Here is a 16176-nt window from a genome sequence, read left to right as displayed (position 1 = left end):
GAAACAGAATACAATACATTTTCTTCATAGAATTTCTGACCCTGTTGCTTGTTATTTTGCCTGCTTTTCAGATGAATGATGGACAATTCACAGTGATCCAGCTGGTTGGCATGTTAAGAGGAATTGCAGCTGGGATGAAATATTTGTCAGAAATGAACTATGTGCACAGAGATCTGGCAGCCAGGAACATTCTGGTCAACAGTAACCTTGTGTGCAAAGTGTCTGATTTTGGGTTGTCGAGGTTTTTAGAGGATGATCCGACTGATCCAACCTACACAAGTTCACTGGTAAGAGCAAGAATGGGTTATGTTTTGTGCAATTCTTTCTGAAATGAGGTAGTTAAAATACAAGAAAGTAAATTTTATACTGGCTGCAAATGAATCATAAAAACATCTGAAGATAAAAATTATAAAACTTTTCATTGTGTGTTGTAACATTCACTTCAAGCGCTGTTTTTATATAATGTTTTTAATTACCAACACACAGTTTGAAAGCATTCCATTTCATTGTTAAAGCTGTTTCTTCTCATTGTTTCTCAATGTTATATTTTTATGAAATCTGCAAGTATCTTATTTTTAAATTTGCTATTGTTTTGGTGAACCAGAGGACTGGGTGATACAGTGTCAGGGGAAGATCAAAAGTTCAGGGGAGGACGCTATCAGGAGAGGGCCAAGGCCACTGGTTAGGCTACATGTAACCTTGTTTCTCCCGAATGCAGCAGGCCTGTTACTGGGAGAGGGAGAACTGATGTGGGTAGGTGGACAAGAAAGGGCTGTCATTCAGGTGCTGTAGCATTGTAGGGTCCAAAGGAAGCACTGTTGCTTCTCCACGTACTACAAAAATTCTCTTCAAAAATTTCCCCTGCTGTTTTTGGAACAGCTTTCACCATTCCCTTCAATGACCCTTGGTTAGGCCATTCAACACCTCCTACAATTAGACCTAGTGCAAACAGCACATGCTTCATAGAAATCGATGAAAATGGCAGTCAGGGTCCTAGCAACCCAATTTACATATTTAAAATGATAGATTGGAAAATTCACTTCACTTCAGCCTTTAGCTGTGACAAAAGGTGATCTTAAATAAATAAACCTTTGATGATGATGATAAACAACCTCATGCTATTAAAAGCCATGCCTGAAAATTTAATCACGTTGGCTGTGGACTCAAAGGGACCTCCAAGGCACCCACTTGATTTTCCTCTGCCGGTCTCCATTTTTCAGGTGAGAAACAGGGAAACAGCAGTTGATAATAGTCCCCATCCTTTCTGTAATTTATAAAATTGAAGTCTTCTGCCCTCATCAGTGAATGGAGTAATAAGATGTAAAATGGCAGAGAGGCTATAGCTTTCTGCTAAAATGGTTTGCTCTTGAAAAGAAGGAGACATTTGTTTTAAGTTGCATGTAACTTGTAATGTGTTAAAAATAAAGGGAAACTGAACAGAACTTTCTCTTTTTACCAGGGCGGAAAAATTCCAATCAGATGGACAGCCCCTGAAGCAATTGCCTATCGCAAATTCACCTCAGCCAGTGATGTATGGAGTTATGGAATTGTCATGTGGGAAGTGATGTCATATGGAGAGAGACCTTACTGGGACATGTCAAACCAAGATGTAAGTGTTTGAGCTGATAAACAGGCAAACATATTATATGAGAGATTCAGTTGAAGTGTTAGATTCTCTAACTTTACTCACTTTTAATGAAATAAGGATACCTTCTATACTCCAGAATCTACTTATGATGGTTTCTACCCACAATAAAGGAAAACCTCAGGCTAAAAGCTACCTAATATCTCACACACATCCACAGTTCTTAAGATTGTTCCTTAGTTTGAAATCATGACATGCACATTGAATACTTTTGATCTCACAAAATGTTCAGAAAGGAACTGGCTGCATTTTTCTCTCAAAGGGAATGATGTGGGCAAGTCAGGCTTTATATAAAATTGCAGAATATCAAGCGGCTGAGGGAGAAATCCAATTCCGTTGCTTTTATCAACTAGTGTGAGGCTTTTGATCTTGTACCACATGCAGCCTTCATGGAGAAGCTGGACTGTTGGAATATCTGCCAAATCTTGGATTTTATCAAGCTGTGTACTTTCATTCAAAAATCTGTATATGATTAGTTTGGTAACTCACCAAGTCTGTCTCTTTCAAAACAAGCCAGTGTATCTTTGCTGAGGTTTGGTCCCCGAAAGTTACCACAATACTCCAGATGAGCTCTAACCGAGGGCAGAATTTCACTCCTGTCAGGTGGGCTCAGTGGGTGCGGGCGAGGACGATCAGGATCGGAAGGCGATTTCATGCTGGCGGGCCAATTAAGGCCTGCCTGGCTTGAAAGGCGAGCTTCAGCGCTCAGCGCTGCCTGTGCGGACCGTGGGGGGGTTGGGTGTGTGAGCGGGGCGAGCGCGGACTTCGCACATGTGCGCAAGAGCCACTTGCAAATCTCCCTGAGGCACAGAGCTGATTTAAAAAAAAAATAAAGATTTTATAAATGTTATAAAACATATCCCCTCATAAGCTGTCACATGAGCAGGAACGTTATTAATGAAAAAATAAAGATTTTATTTTATTTTTATTTGCTTTTGAAAACCTCATCCCGCTCGTGGATGAGGTTTCCAAAAAAGTGCAAAGACCACTTGGCCTTTTTGCCTGCCCGCCAACCGTAAGGTTGGACAGGCAGTGAAAATTTCATTTGATTAACTTTTTAATGGTCTTAATAGGCCTTTTGATTTTCGGCGGGGGCGCTGCCGACTCCTGTGCACGCCTGCTGACCAAACTATTGCAAAAGTGCGCGATGACGTTGGGACGCTAGCCCAACATCATCACGTGTCATTTTACGCTCGGTCGGGCCAGGCACCGAGCTGAAACTTTTATCCTAAGATGCTGTTTAATGGAGGTATTACTTATGCAATTCTGTATTTCAATCCCTTGATAAAGTATGACATTCCATTAGCTTTCTTCATTCCTTTTTATACCTGTGCACTAGCATTTAGTGATTTATGTATACCTAAATCTCCTTGCTTATTCATAGCTCCCAGTCTCGCATAATTGAGACAGTATTCTGAGTTGGCTTTCTTGGAGACAAAGTGGATCCCCACACACATCCTCACATTGAACTCGATCATTTAGTCTGGTTATCTCCATCACTTAGTCTGGCTTTCTTCTTGCATCTACACAATTTAGAAACATATGAATTAGGAGTAGGAGTAGGCCATTTGACCCCTCAAGCCTGCCCCACCATTCAGTAACATAATGGCAGAACTGATTGTAGCCTCAACTCAACGTTCCCACCTACCCCTGACAACTTTTCACTCCTTTGCTTATCAAGAATCTACCTTCTTCTGTTTTCAAAATATTCAAAGACTCTGCTTCCACCACCTTTTGAGGAAGAGAGTTGCAAAGACTCATTGGATGGAATTTTCCGTGCCCGCTGGCATCGGGTGTGCTTGGCGACGTGAGTGGACAATATGGCATTGGGTGTCAGGGACCTCATTGTAATACATCTGCATATCATTATAAGGCCAGCCTGTTGGAATCATTAAACACCCCCCCACCCCGCTGCATCGTCGGTCCACGTTGGCGTGATTGTACACCAGTGCAGAACGCGTTTTGACGTGCAGAAGCCGGGACTCACTGCCAGGGCCTTGCGGACATTTGAGGAGCCGAAGATGCTGGAGCCCGACAGCAACGGCACACTGGAGGGACATCCATGGCATGCTGGGTGGATTCTCATGGACATGGCTCTGACATGAAGCAGCTCACAGAAGGTAGAAAGTCACCATTGAGGGTCAGCTCACAAAGGACGATGGTCAAGGGAGTGGACAGGAAGGACCAGTTGTGTTTGGGAGAGGAAGCTGTACCGGCGGGGGGGGGGTGGGAGAAGAAGGTCTAGGATCGACTGGGAAAGGAAGAGGTGTCAGGATAGGATGACGTTGGAAGGGGAGGAGTGAAGGTGTCAGGATGGGGTGAGGTTGGGAGGGGAGAAGTGAAGATGTCAGGATGAGGTGAGGCTGGGAGGGGAGGAGTGAAGGTGTCAGGATGAGGTGAGGTTAGGAGGGGAGGAGTGAAGGTTTCAGGATGGAATGAGGTTGGGAGAGGGAAATGGAAGGTGCCGTTAGGGGAGGTTGGTAGTGGCTGAGATGGGGAGGGAAGAGGGAGTACAAGGGGAGGAGGGGGGTAATGGGAGAAAAGAGCAAATGGGGAGGTATGTGTAAGGGAGGTAGAAGGTGTAGGGGAAGGAGCTCGGAGCGGGGGGGAAGGAGTGCAGAGAGAGGAGAAAGTCCAGGGTGGGGAAGGAGTGCAGAGAAGGGAAGGAGTCAGAGAGGAGGAAAGAGTGCAGAGACGGGAGAGAGTTAGGCTAGAGAAAGCAGTAAGGGTGGAGGAAAGAGTTGGGAGGGGGAATGGACTAAGGTTGGCAGAAAAAGTAAGAATGCCTGAAGGATTCAGGAAAGTGGAAGAACTAAATGGGGGTGGAGTCTGGAGGGGGTACAGAGGACCAAGGGAGAAGGAGTCTGGGTGGGGTGGTGGGGAAAAAGGGTTCCAAGTTGGGGAAGGGGACCGGAAAGGGCGATGTCCAGATGAACGTGCAAGAGAGGACTGATGAGTCCATGACTGCCTCCTGGGGAGTAAACTGAGGGCATGGAATGAGGGAGTGCTGAGAATGACCGAAGGTAGAGTGACAGGTCAGCTCAGATGGACATTGAAAGTGAACCCCAGCTAGCAGCATTGAAAATGCTCAGGACATTGAGATGAGTGTGATACATGAAGGATCCACATGCGTGGGGGAGTGCATGCACAAGCTTCCAAAAGCCGTGCCACACACACAGGCATGCACATACTTCTCCCTTCAGAATCACTCATTGACCAGCTGCTCCCTCTGTGGTGACAGGATGAGGCTGAGGGGCTCACAAGCAAAGGGGACTCGGAAGGAGGGGACAGGCTCTGAGATTCCTGAGTGGATGAGCTAGGGGTGTCCAGCTGCCACTCTTCCTCCCTTAGGGTGCCCCCAGGGGCCCCGGCCTGACTCCTTGAGGGGAAGCAGCACCTGGAGGGAAGCTGAGGTGCCTCGTTTCAACTCGCAGGAGAAAACGAGGCAGGATGTTTGTCATCTGACTCAGACGTAACAGATGCCTCTTCCCCAGCAGTTCCTCGAATACCAGTATTGGGAATGAATCTTTACAAAGGTGGCTGAGTGCCAGTCAATTGGATCGGTTTGTCCTGAATAGTGTTGAGCTTCTCGAGTGTTGTTGGAGTTGTAATTATTCAGGCAAGTGGAGAATATTCCATCACATTCCTGAATTGTGCCTTGTAGATGGCGGACAGCCATTGGAGAGTCAGGAGCTGAGTTATTCACCACAGAACTCCCAGCCCCTGACCTGCTCTTGTAGCCATGGTATTTATATGGCTGGTGCAGTTAAGTTTCTAGTTAATGGTAACCTCCTGGATGTTGATAGTGGGGGATTCAACGATGGTAATGCTATTGAATATCAAAGGGAGGTGGTTAGATTCCATCTAATTGGAGATGATCATTAAAATGTTACTCCCCACTTATTAGCCCAAGCCTGAATGCTGACCAGTTCTTGCTGCTTGCAGGCATGGGCTTCTTTATCATCTGAGGAGTTTTGATCGGAACTGACGCTGTACAGTCATCAGCAAACAGTCCAACTTTCCACCTTAAGATGGAGGGAAGCACAAAGCAGCTGAAGATAGATGGGCCTAGGATGCTACCCTGAGGAACTTGAGCAGTGATGTTCCAATGCTCTCATTCTTGTTAATAATCTCTTGTGCAAAACCTTAACAAATGCTTTCTGAAAGTCCATGTAGACAGCATATATAAGCATTCCACTATCCACTATGCTAGAAACCCTCCTCAGAAAATTCAACTAGATTAGTCAGAAGTGACATAGTTTCAGAAATCCATGTTGATTCAACTTGATCAGTTCAATCTGTCCAAGTGCTCAGGCACTCTATGATGATGTTTTTCAGGAATTTTCCTACAATTGATGCTAAACTGGTTTCTGTCTGCCTTCCCACTCAAATAATAGAGTGATATTTGTGGTTTTTCATTCCAAAGACACTATTATAGAGTCTGGAGAGCTGTGGAAAATGAGCTTGGTATATTGCAGTCTTTTATAATGCTTTGGATTCCCTTGCAGGTTATCAATGCTGTGGAACAGGACTATCGTTTGCCCCCCCCAATGGACTGTCCAACTGCCCTACATCAATTGATGTTGGACTGCTGGGTGAAAGATCGTAACAACCGGCCAAAATTTGCCCAGATTGTAAACACACTGGACAAACTCATTCGGAATGCAGCTAGTTTGAAGGTCGTCTCCATTGCAAATCCAGGGTATGTTTCATTACAAGGTGGAAATTTTGTTTCCAAAGTCACATATAAATGTACCAGTAGCTTTTGATTTTGACTAATTTCCTACCTTTTTAATAATTAAACTTGATAATGTAACCTTAGTTTATTCAAGTTATAAGGATGCCATAAAAAAGACCTTCACCTGATGAAAGAACATTTAAATCACAAATAAAAATACTGACATTTTAAGTGATCAACTTTAGTATCTTGATCTTGGTGCCTGCTGCTCAAGCATGGAGTATGTATAGGTCATGACCCTGGTTATCTAATGGCCTTTGGTATAATGCCTGTCATGTAAGATGACCTGTGGGACCACAAAAAATAATATGGACTCTTCAGCAAAAGGAGAGACACTGAGGATTTTCAAAATGGCTTGGATCTTTTCTTTCTGTCTGTGCATCTAGATCCTTACTGATGAATGATAGACAGGAAACAATAATGAAGTGCTTTTCTTGGTTTTGAACTAAAGGTCGTAAGGTCAGGTGACCCTTAATTGATAAGACAGATAAGAAACCAAGCTAAAGAATGTAGGAAGAATAGAAATGAAGTTGTATTAGTTACATGAGTGGATGCACAAAATTTTAAAAATGCTTATCAGCATGATGGGAATAAACAATGAGCCCTGGAAAGTTTTCAGTAGCTTTAGACAAGTTAATTAAAATATATATATATATATATATATATATATATATATATATATAAGTCTAAGGGGATTATTGGATGAAGTCTGCTTCTAGTCACAGAGATGAAGCCTTCAACTCAAAAGAAAATCTCCAATTCTACCTGAATCACTTGTCAAAACGTAAATTAAACTTTCATGGCAGAATGATTAAGGATTTTTGAAGAGTATAAAATAATTAATTTCACTGTAATGAAGCACTGAGGATTTTTTTTAAAACCCCTTTGTGCATAAATTAGAATGAATGAGGGGGGTCATGAAAGATATGAGAGTTAACATTGATGGCAAGACCAACACAAGCCTACAGATAAAACTTCAGGACTGACTTGCTCAAATTTGGTACAAGAAGAAAATCTGGTTGACACAGCACTGTAAAATCTGGTCAGATGGACAATTGACATGTTCTGTTTTTTCAGTGTTTGCAGTCTACAACAAAAGAATGATTTTTTGCTACCACGTAGCCATGATCAGCTTTTTCTATGATCAGAAAATGATATAGCGAGGAGGCCATTCAGCTCATTGACTCTTTGCTGGTTCTTTGAAAGAGCTATCTAAATTACTTCCACTCCACTGCTATTTCCCCATAGCCCTGCAGATCTTTCTCCCTCCAGCATTTATCCAGTTTCCTTTTGAAAGTTAGAATTGACTCTACTTCCACTTCCCTTTCTAGCAGTGCATTTCAGATCATAACAACTCGCTTCATAAATATTTTTCTCCTTATGTTACCGCTGGATTTTTAGGAATCACCTTAGGTCTTTGCCCTCTGGTTATTGAGCCTTTTACCACTGGTAACCCTTTCTCTTTAATTACTTTATCAAAGCTATTCACCATTTTGAACACCACTATCAAATCTCCCCTTAACTTTCTCTGCTCTAAGTAGAACAACAGTTCTCCAGCTGGTGTCTAACCAATGTCTTATAAAGGATTAGTATAACCATTTTGCTCATGTATTCTATGCCTCAAACTATAAAGTCAAAGTTCCCATATACGTTTTCAACAGCCTTTTCAATTTGTCCTTCCACCACCAAAGATTTGTGTGCATAAGCATGCTGTTCTCTCTTTTCCTGCACTCCTTAAGTTTGTATTGCCTGTCTTCATTCTTCCTATCAAAATGAATCACTTCATATTTCTCTGCATTGAATTTCACCAGCTAACCTGTCTGCCCACCTACGTAACTAATGCAACTTTGTTTGTATTCTTTCATTCATTTGTAAGTGCAGTATTTTAAAGCAAATTTAATAAAGTTCAGACATAAACACTTGCATTAATTAAAAGCAAAATACTGCGAACGCTGGAGATCTGAAATAAAAACAGAAAGTGCTGAAAAAACTCAGCAGGTCTGGCAACATCTATGGAGAGAGAAACAGAGTTAACGTTTTGAGTCCAGTATGACTCATCTTCGGAGCTCTAGTTAAGTATTAACAAATTGTGCTCGGAGCTTACTAGATTACTCAGTGTGTAAATGAACCATGAGTTGTGCAGAAAAAGATTATTCTGGCATAGAAAATGGTTCAAGGAAACATGTGCAGATTTCCACTCAGAAGTGCACCACTCACCCTAATGGGTAAGGACTAAAAGCAGGCAGTCTTTACCCACACCTGTATATTTATGTGCTCTCCTCATTTTGGGAGGAGGAGCTTGGCGAATTTCTTATTTCATTGCCTGCTAATTTTCAGCAGCTATTTCTCTTGGGTTTTTAAGCCCGATTTTTAAAGCTCCTTTGTGTATGCAATTAAAGGGCTAACACCTATTGAAATGCCCTCACCAAGTTTGGTTTGCCTTGAGGCAGCCTGCGCCATTGTGGGTTGCATTTACGGAGACAGCTCAAGGAGCTGCCTGCATCAAAGGAGATAAGTAACTTAAATAAACGTGGAGCTGCAAAGAGCATGGGTGTGCCAATAGCTTCACAACAAAGGACTAGATCACCACTCCACTAGAGCACCATCCCCTATCTCTGTTGTTCCTTCCTCATTGTCAGCTATTGCATCGATGCCCTACTGTTCTCAGGCCCTGATCCCAGTTCTCATCTCCAATATCGGCCTTGATCCCCAATTCCCAACACTGGCTTGGAGCCCTGACCAAAGCACCCCCTAACCCTCAACTTAGGCTCCAATTCCCAACTCAGATTCCAATCCCTGACCCCCTACATACCATTTGTCTGAGGGCTGTTGTGACACTAGTAGCAGCCCAAGCTTCTTGCCTGGCAGGCAGTTCGCACTTCGCCAGGAACATTGAAAACTCCAGTATTTAGGCTGGAGGATGGGAGGGCGCAAACTAAATTCCTCATGCACACAAAGCTGGGCACAGTCTATTTCTAGATCTTCATGTCAAATCCTGAGCCTGCTGAGTTAACTGATGCTGGGTATAGAGGAACAGCTAGTAGCAGCTAGTGCAGTTAACGCTGATCACAGTGTTTGCTCTAAAGCTTAAGTGTTTCTTTGTATAGATGTTGGGTGAGAATGATGGTGGATTTGGCTATGATTCCCTCCCATCAATGAATTATCCGCTGGAATTCACTGTCTAAGTTCATACAATAGCATAGTCATCTTGCTGATTTACTAGGGGCTTGTGAATGCCAATGGAACTTTAATCAGCAATTATTAGGAAAGTAGGCAAAATTGGGTGGTTGGGTGGAAAAGATGATTCTTGGGTTCTGCCTAGTACTTGTTTGCTTATTCAAGAATGAAAGATTGAAGACATCTGTTCTTTTCTCTCCACCCTCTGTGTATAAGCAAAAAAGATGTATCAAATTAGATTCATATGATCCTAATTTTGATCCATGCACTGCTGGAGGTGAAAGTGAATGAAACACATGCGCTGAATGGCCATTTCAGCTTTAGCATATGTAAGGAATGATATGTAGAGTGCCTATCAGGCATTATTTTCCTAATTTTCAAACTTTAAGGGGAAAAAAATGAAAAAGCAACTTAAGAGGATTTGTGCTCTGAAAGAGACTGGGACATTTTTCTTTATTCCTTCAACTAAGGACAAATGAAACCTGCCTTTGAGAAAGTACTACATGCCCCTGCATGGAGGTGAAGAGAAACAGATCCTCTAATTATTTTATTTAAGTAACAGTACGTCTACCACAACCGTGACTCATTCCATACCTCTATCCTGGCTCTAATGCTCAGCTGTCAATGATATGGTCCGCAGTCCCAAATATCCAAAGGGGCTAATACATTTTGTGCTTTTAATCATGTATGTATCATAAATGTCATCATTAGTTAACAGATTAATTCCAATATTGGCCCATGTGACAGGATGGGTCATTAACTAGGGCTGTCTAATCATGCCTGCTTGATCTGTTTCCTCAAAAATTCTCATCCATTTCCTGTATGGTCTGTTTTACATTATCTTTGAATCTTTCTGTGGATTCCTTGGTAGGAACTTTTTGGCAATTGACACTCATAAAACACTTTATATGTCCAAAGCAAACTAACCTTTGTATAGTATTGAACTAAACAGTGCCTCAAATTCTTTCCTGATGTCCTCACTGCTAATTGTTCTCACTCTATTTAACTGTAGTTTTTTATTGAACTATCTTCTTCAGGTTTCAGTGCGTGTCATATATATACTTTATATACATATAGTCTGGCTAAACTATGTGCTATAGGTATAAATGCTACAGCTGTATTTTCATGTATTGTACCTAGAAACACTGAAGTTATATATTTTAATATGTTTAATACAAAGAAACCAACTAATGTCTTATTGTTTTGTTATGAAGGAAACCTAATACAGTGATTTTGGTTCCCTATGTAAAGGATCAGACACCTAGGGCTGGATTTCACAGACAGCAGTGAAGCAACAGCACTCACCACTGACCTTGAAGAAGGCTGCCCACAAAGGTTTAGCAATCTCTGAGGTGTGGATTTCACTTCTCCTGATGTCAGTTTCAATCTGACACCAAAGTCACGGGGTGGGATTTTCTGGTCCCGCCTGTCGCGGGAATCGTCACGGGCAGGACAGAAAATTTGACAGACCAGCAAAAGTTCCGTTGACTTCCGGCGGGAATTTCTGGTCCCACGGTGGGCGGGACTGGAAAATCCCGCCCACAGTGATTTCCAGGTATCCAACAGCAGTAATGTCATCAAGCAGGGCAAGTAGCCAATCACCACATGGACTGCAGCAGTTCAAGAAGGCGGCTCACCGCCACCTTCTCAAGGGTAATTCAGGATGGGCAATAAATGCTGACCTTGTCACCTACACCCATGAATGATTTTTTTAAAAATTGACATATTCAAACAATATAACAATTAAGACAGCAAACAAGGAAGTAACAACCAGTGACTCCCTTCACTTTTAATTTGAATTTTATGAGTAACAAATATAAGATTGAGTATACAAGTGAGATTAAAGTAAAAGCTAAAACATCATAAACAAACTTAACAATATATATTACTTAAAAATATACAGGATGTTTTTATAATAATGGAGAAATTTGACATTCAATAAATATGAAAGTACTCTTTCAGGGCCAATGAGGCTGTTGAGCAGTATTTATGAACCCGTATGCCTTTAAAATCAGTTACACCTCATTAAACAGGGTATAACTTTTTCAAGAGTCTTTACAGCAAAACAAATAGCTTAACATTGGAAGTTCATGTCAGTCAATGATTTCTAATTGACTGCATCTTGGGGGACCTTAACAGTGCACCACTTGAAGAAGGGTAGAATCACTGACAGCAGCTTTTGGATTTCAACATTTAACAGTGCGTATGCAGACTCCAGAAGTTGCTGTCAGTTTCAGAGGGGTAATGGCAGTGAATGCTGACAGTTTTGCCATCATCGTTACCACTGCAAAATCCAGCTATAGTAAAGAATAAAACAAAATTCTCTAAAACTGCACAACTAGAACTTCAACAGAGAAGTATTACAAAGGACTTCTAGCTGTTGGCAAGCTTTTTGTATTACATAACATTGTCACTGTAACACAGACACAGCTCCAGAATAAACTGTGCCAGAGTATACAGAGTAGTCGACACAGAAATTCTCCCCAGGGCAGGTTACAACATAAACATGATGCTGGAAAATTCCATTTACCATCTGGTCAGAACTTGAATACTTTCATCACTGAACAATAAGAAACATAAAAATAAAATGCTCTGTTTCTCCCTCCATTTCTTCTGTCTTAACTTCACCAATTTCACTTCTTTGAGGTTTGTTTCAATTTTTCCATCTCACTCATCATTGATGTTGAAGAATTATTTTGTTCCTTTCTGGTATTTTGTCCAGTTAAAATTCAACACATAGTTCAAGGTGAACAAGAGACATATAAACAAGTCTTTTTAGTCAAGGGGCAAGTAACTTGTAATTGTATTTTGAATATTACTTCAGAGTGAGGACCCTGCAAATAAAAAAAACTTGAAGTAACATTGACACATTAGCTTTATAGTTACATGGGCAATTCAGATGTTAACAGGAAACATCAGTAGCAGTTGATGTTAGCACTTTCACCACGTTGCATCTTGAAGCAGTATAGACATGCTCAGTCGATTATCAATGGTCAGAAATGAACCGCTATGAGAAGTAATGTAAACAGGGCAGCTGTGATCCTTATCAAGCTCAGTACCTGAAGTGACTTGTTTCAGACTCACTCTGGATACTGATGTAAGCAGGGCTTTAGGTGTGGACTGATTTTGTCTTATCTTCCCCACAGCCCTTCCCAGCCTCTTTTGGACCGTACTGTTCCTGACTACACCACATTCACCACAGTGGGAGACTGGCTAGATGCAATTAAAATGGGTCGGTACAAGGAGAATTTTATTAATGCTGGGTTCACCTCTTTCGACTTGGTTGCTCAGATGACAGCAGAGTAAGTATTTACCCTCATCACTTTCTCTAGCCTGTTCATGAAATTTGTTATGAACTAAGGCTGAGACAAAAACATGCACAACTGGAGCAGTCATTTTAATCAAGATTTGCTTTATACATAAAGTGTAGACTATGTCCCTAGAATACCAAGTGGAAGTTATTTTTAAAATATTTTTCTCATGAGATGTGAGCTTTGTTGGCAAGGCCAGCATTTGATGCCCACCCCTAATTGCCCTTGAGATGGTAGTGGTGAGCCACCTTCTTGAACCGCTGCAATCCATTTGGTGTAGGTACACCCACTGTGCTGTTAGGAAGGGAGTTCCAGGTTGTTGACCCGGCAACAGTGAAGGAAGTTTCAAGTCAGGATGATGTGTGACTTGAAGGGGAACTGGCTTCATGCTTGAGTTTTAGGATATCAAATACTTACAAGTATTTTTCCATCACTGGGACCAAATAATTACATGTATTTTTTTTTTCTTCATTAGGCCATAGAATTTATTTGTAGATCAGGAATATTACGCATAGTATTAATAAGTGAGAAGTTGGGATTGAGAGATATCAAAAAGGACAGTTTCCAATTCCAAAAAAAAATCTAACTCCCCAATGTTCATTGGACATATGTCAATAAACTAGCTGGGATTCATTTAAAGGCTATATTGTGTAATCCTAGTTATATTCTTTTTATTAAAAAAATAAATAATTCAAAAGTATTATACTTAATAGAAAAACCTTAGAAGGTGAAGATTAGAAGATGAAGAGAAGTAACAAAAAGAAATGTCATAAACCAAAGTCAGTAATTAGGATATTTGTGAAACATTGCCTTTAAATTCCTCATACATTTTGGAAAATGAACTTTTCATGGCTTTGGAGGCAAAAAGAACATTCTGAGGACATCAGCATTGAATTATTAAACATATTTTGTATTTTGTTATTGGAAGACAATCAAAATAACTTGCCAAAGAAAATGTAACAAATGTACATTCTGTTGCAGGGACTTGCTGAGGATAGGAGTAACGTTGGCTGGGCACCAGAAGAAGATTCTCGGCAGCATTCAGGACATGAGGTTACAGATGAACCAGACGCTTCCAGTGCAGGTCTGACAGCAAGAGACTCTGGAACTAATTAAGTTTGAAGTCAAGTAGAATAATTGCGTGCAGTGCCTGGCTTCCAGTTTTTCCTGTGTGGAGCACCTAGAACTATTATTTCAAGTCAACCCTCAGTTCAAGGATAATTGTAGCATGAATTGAAAAATGTCTGAAAGGGCTCCAGTAAGGAATGCAGTCTGAAAATAGTTATATCTTCTGGGCAATTGGTTTGTTTCATGGAATCTTACTCCTATTGCATCAAACCTGTGACAATATCAAAGATTATCAAGAGTTGCCACAGGAGGCAAGATCTGCCCAGAAGCCAGTATACATTAAGTCTTCATATTGAAGATGTATTATTTAAAATCGAAGTGTCAAGATGCCACATAAAATATTGGATCACAGGTTTGAAACTCATCTTGTGTGTTGCATTCCTTCAGAGCACCATCTATGAAAGAAAAACAAAAAAATTGAACAATTCTGTATATAGCGTGGCAACCTTGTAACTAGACTCTTGAGTTTGTCCCTAATTCTCAGCTTGCAATAAAACCAGATTGGAATAGCTAAACAGGAATGCCTTCAAGGTGTGCTTACACCTTTTCGTTCAAAATGACCTTTCTTCACAACTTGTGTGGCACTTGAGTATTGAATACTGGCATCAAGATAATTATATCTTGAGAGGGAAGTGAAAGTAAACATGACTAGCTATCATGCATATAAGATTTCACTCGAAGTTTCCAGGTGTTCTTATAATTTATGGTTACTGGATGTATTGGCTCTACCTGTGCACTGGCAAGTGAAGGAAATGCTGTGCCAAGAATAGTATGAAACAGCTCTTACAGTGTTCAATCAAGTAACACCTGGGTAAGGTTGGATGACAGGAGCCTCAACAATGAACTGATTCTGACTGATTCAAAACTGCTGTAATGCAGGACAGAGCCTTTCTTCTGGACTTTATTATTGGGATTTCTTTGGTTTCCATCTGAAATTTATGAAGTTGTCACCTATGGGAGAAGAGTTGGACAGAACTTTCGGAATGGTAGAAGCAGAGACTAAACCCCAAAATGATTTAGAACCTTTAACTGTGAGAGCTGGCAAGAAAAATGAGTGACTGTACATGACTGAAGAAACTTCATGGCCATCTGTTTAATCAAGTGCTGTTAAATTTTGTTGTCATTGCCAAAAGACAGGAAATTTTATTTTTTCTAAAGAACAGATAAAACCTTTGTAAACAATTGAGTGCAGAGAGTCTGTAATTGTGGAACAAAATATGGAAAAGGCAATAAGCATTTTTAATTTAGGTTGTATTCTTAGTACATCATTCTTAGTTCATCCGCAAACCTCCCCTTACTCAATATTCCAAGAAAGTATGGCAGAGGAGACTGTACATTTGTACATACTATTAGATATTTTCCTTTGTTAATGTGTGGGCTTTAAACAATAAATACAGACCATGTATATTTTGCCACTCTAAATGGCATATGCCTATATTGTACATAGACAAGGCAAAATGTGCAGAATGCAACAGTTAACTTTTGATGTTCTGCAATCCTAAATCACAAAAGTAGACCTTTAATCCCAAATTGTTCTGTAAGATAACACGATGTTGTAAAAAATAATTTCAAACTATTTGTTGTGATAGGTTATTCAGTAGTCGTTCACGGTGTCTGCATGACATCTGTGACCAAGATAATACATTTGGTTATGTTGCTGTGAATTTGGTGCAAGCTTTAATAACCTGGCCCACCATTTCCTCTCAAGTAATCTTTCCACTTAGTATTTCTGTAATAGCCTTACAGTGGCTAATCTTTTGTAGAAAGACCTAATGGCTGTCTTCCAGTCACTTTGGAAAACATACCTGTATAGTATTTTGCAAACTTTTTAAAATATTGAGATGTATTTAATGGTGAAAAATGATGCATTCTTGCATTTGTAGAAATATTTTTAAAAAAAACTTTTGCAATTAAATTATTTAAGAAGTTTATGGTATTTCTTTGTGCCTGTTTCTTTTGTTTTGTGCATCAAACTCAATGCCATTGCCAGCGTTTGACAATTGGTAATGCAATGTTTTATAGTAGTGATTCATTACAACAATCTGTAGGAGACATCCTTAGTTAAGAGTGGAGTTTGTTTTTAAAGAAGACTTTCTTGGCAATGCAGCCTATTTTATATATAAAAACGAGTCATAGTGACCTGAAGTAGAAATGTAATGAAGTAAAATGACAAAAAA

At 40.5% G+C, this 16176-nt stretch overlaps 1 protein-coding gene across 6 annotated transcripts in view; it reads left to right on the top strand.

Moving 5' to 3' along the window:
* Positions 1–15928, top strand: part of LOC121290348 (ephrin type-B receptor 3-like) — a 108621-nt gene extending 92693 nt beyond the window's left edge. For 3 of the 6 annotated variants that reach the window (XM_041210711.1, XM_041210702.1, XM_041210720.1), the window contains exons 12-16: positions 72–287; positions 1460–1609; positions 6154–6347; positions 12707–12862; positions 13853–15928. In XM_041210711.1, coding sequence (XP_041066645.1) covers positions 72–287; positions 1460–1609; positions 6154–6347; positions 12707–12862; positions 13853–13961 — 825 coding nt within the window. In that variant the 3' untranslated portion in view covers positions 13962–15928. Of the gene's footprint in view, positions 1–71; positions 288–1459; positions 1610–6153; positions 6348–10811; positions 10913–12706; positions 12863–13852 lie in introns of those variants that run through there. The other 3 variants (XM_041210744.1, XM_041210726.1, XM_041210736.1) reach the window with 2 other exon arrangements.
* Positions 15929–16176: the final 248 nt, after the last annotated feature.

The sequence above is a fragment of the Carcharodon carcharias genome, chromosome 2 (genome assembly GCF_017639515.1).
Source record: "Carcharodon carcharias isolate sCarCar2 chromosome 2, sCarCar2.pri, whole genome shotgun sequence".
In the NCBI taxonomy this organism is placed as follows: Eukaryota; Metazoa; Chordata; class Chondrichthyes; order Lamniformes; family Lamnidae; genus Carcharodon; species Carcharodon carcharias.
This window is presented reverse-complemented; position numbering and strand designations above follow the sequence as displayed.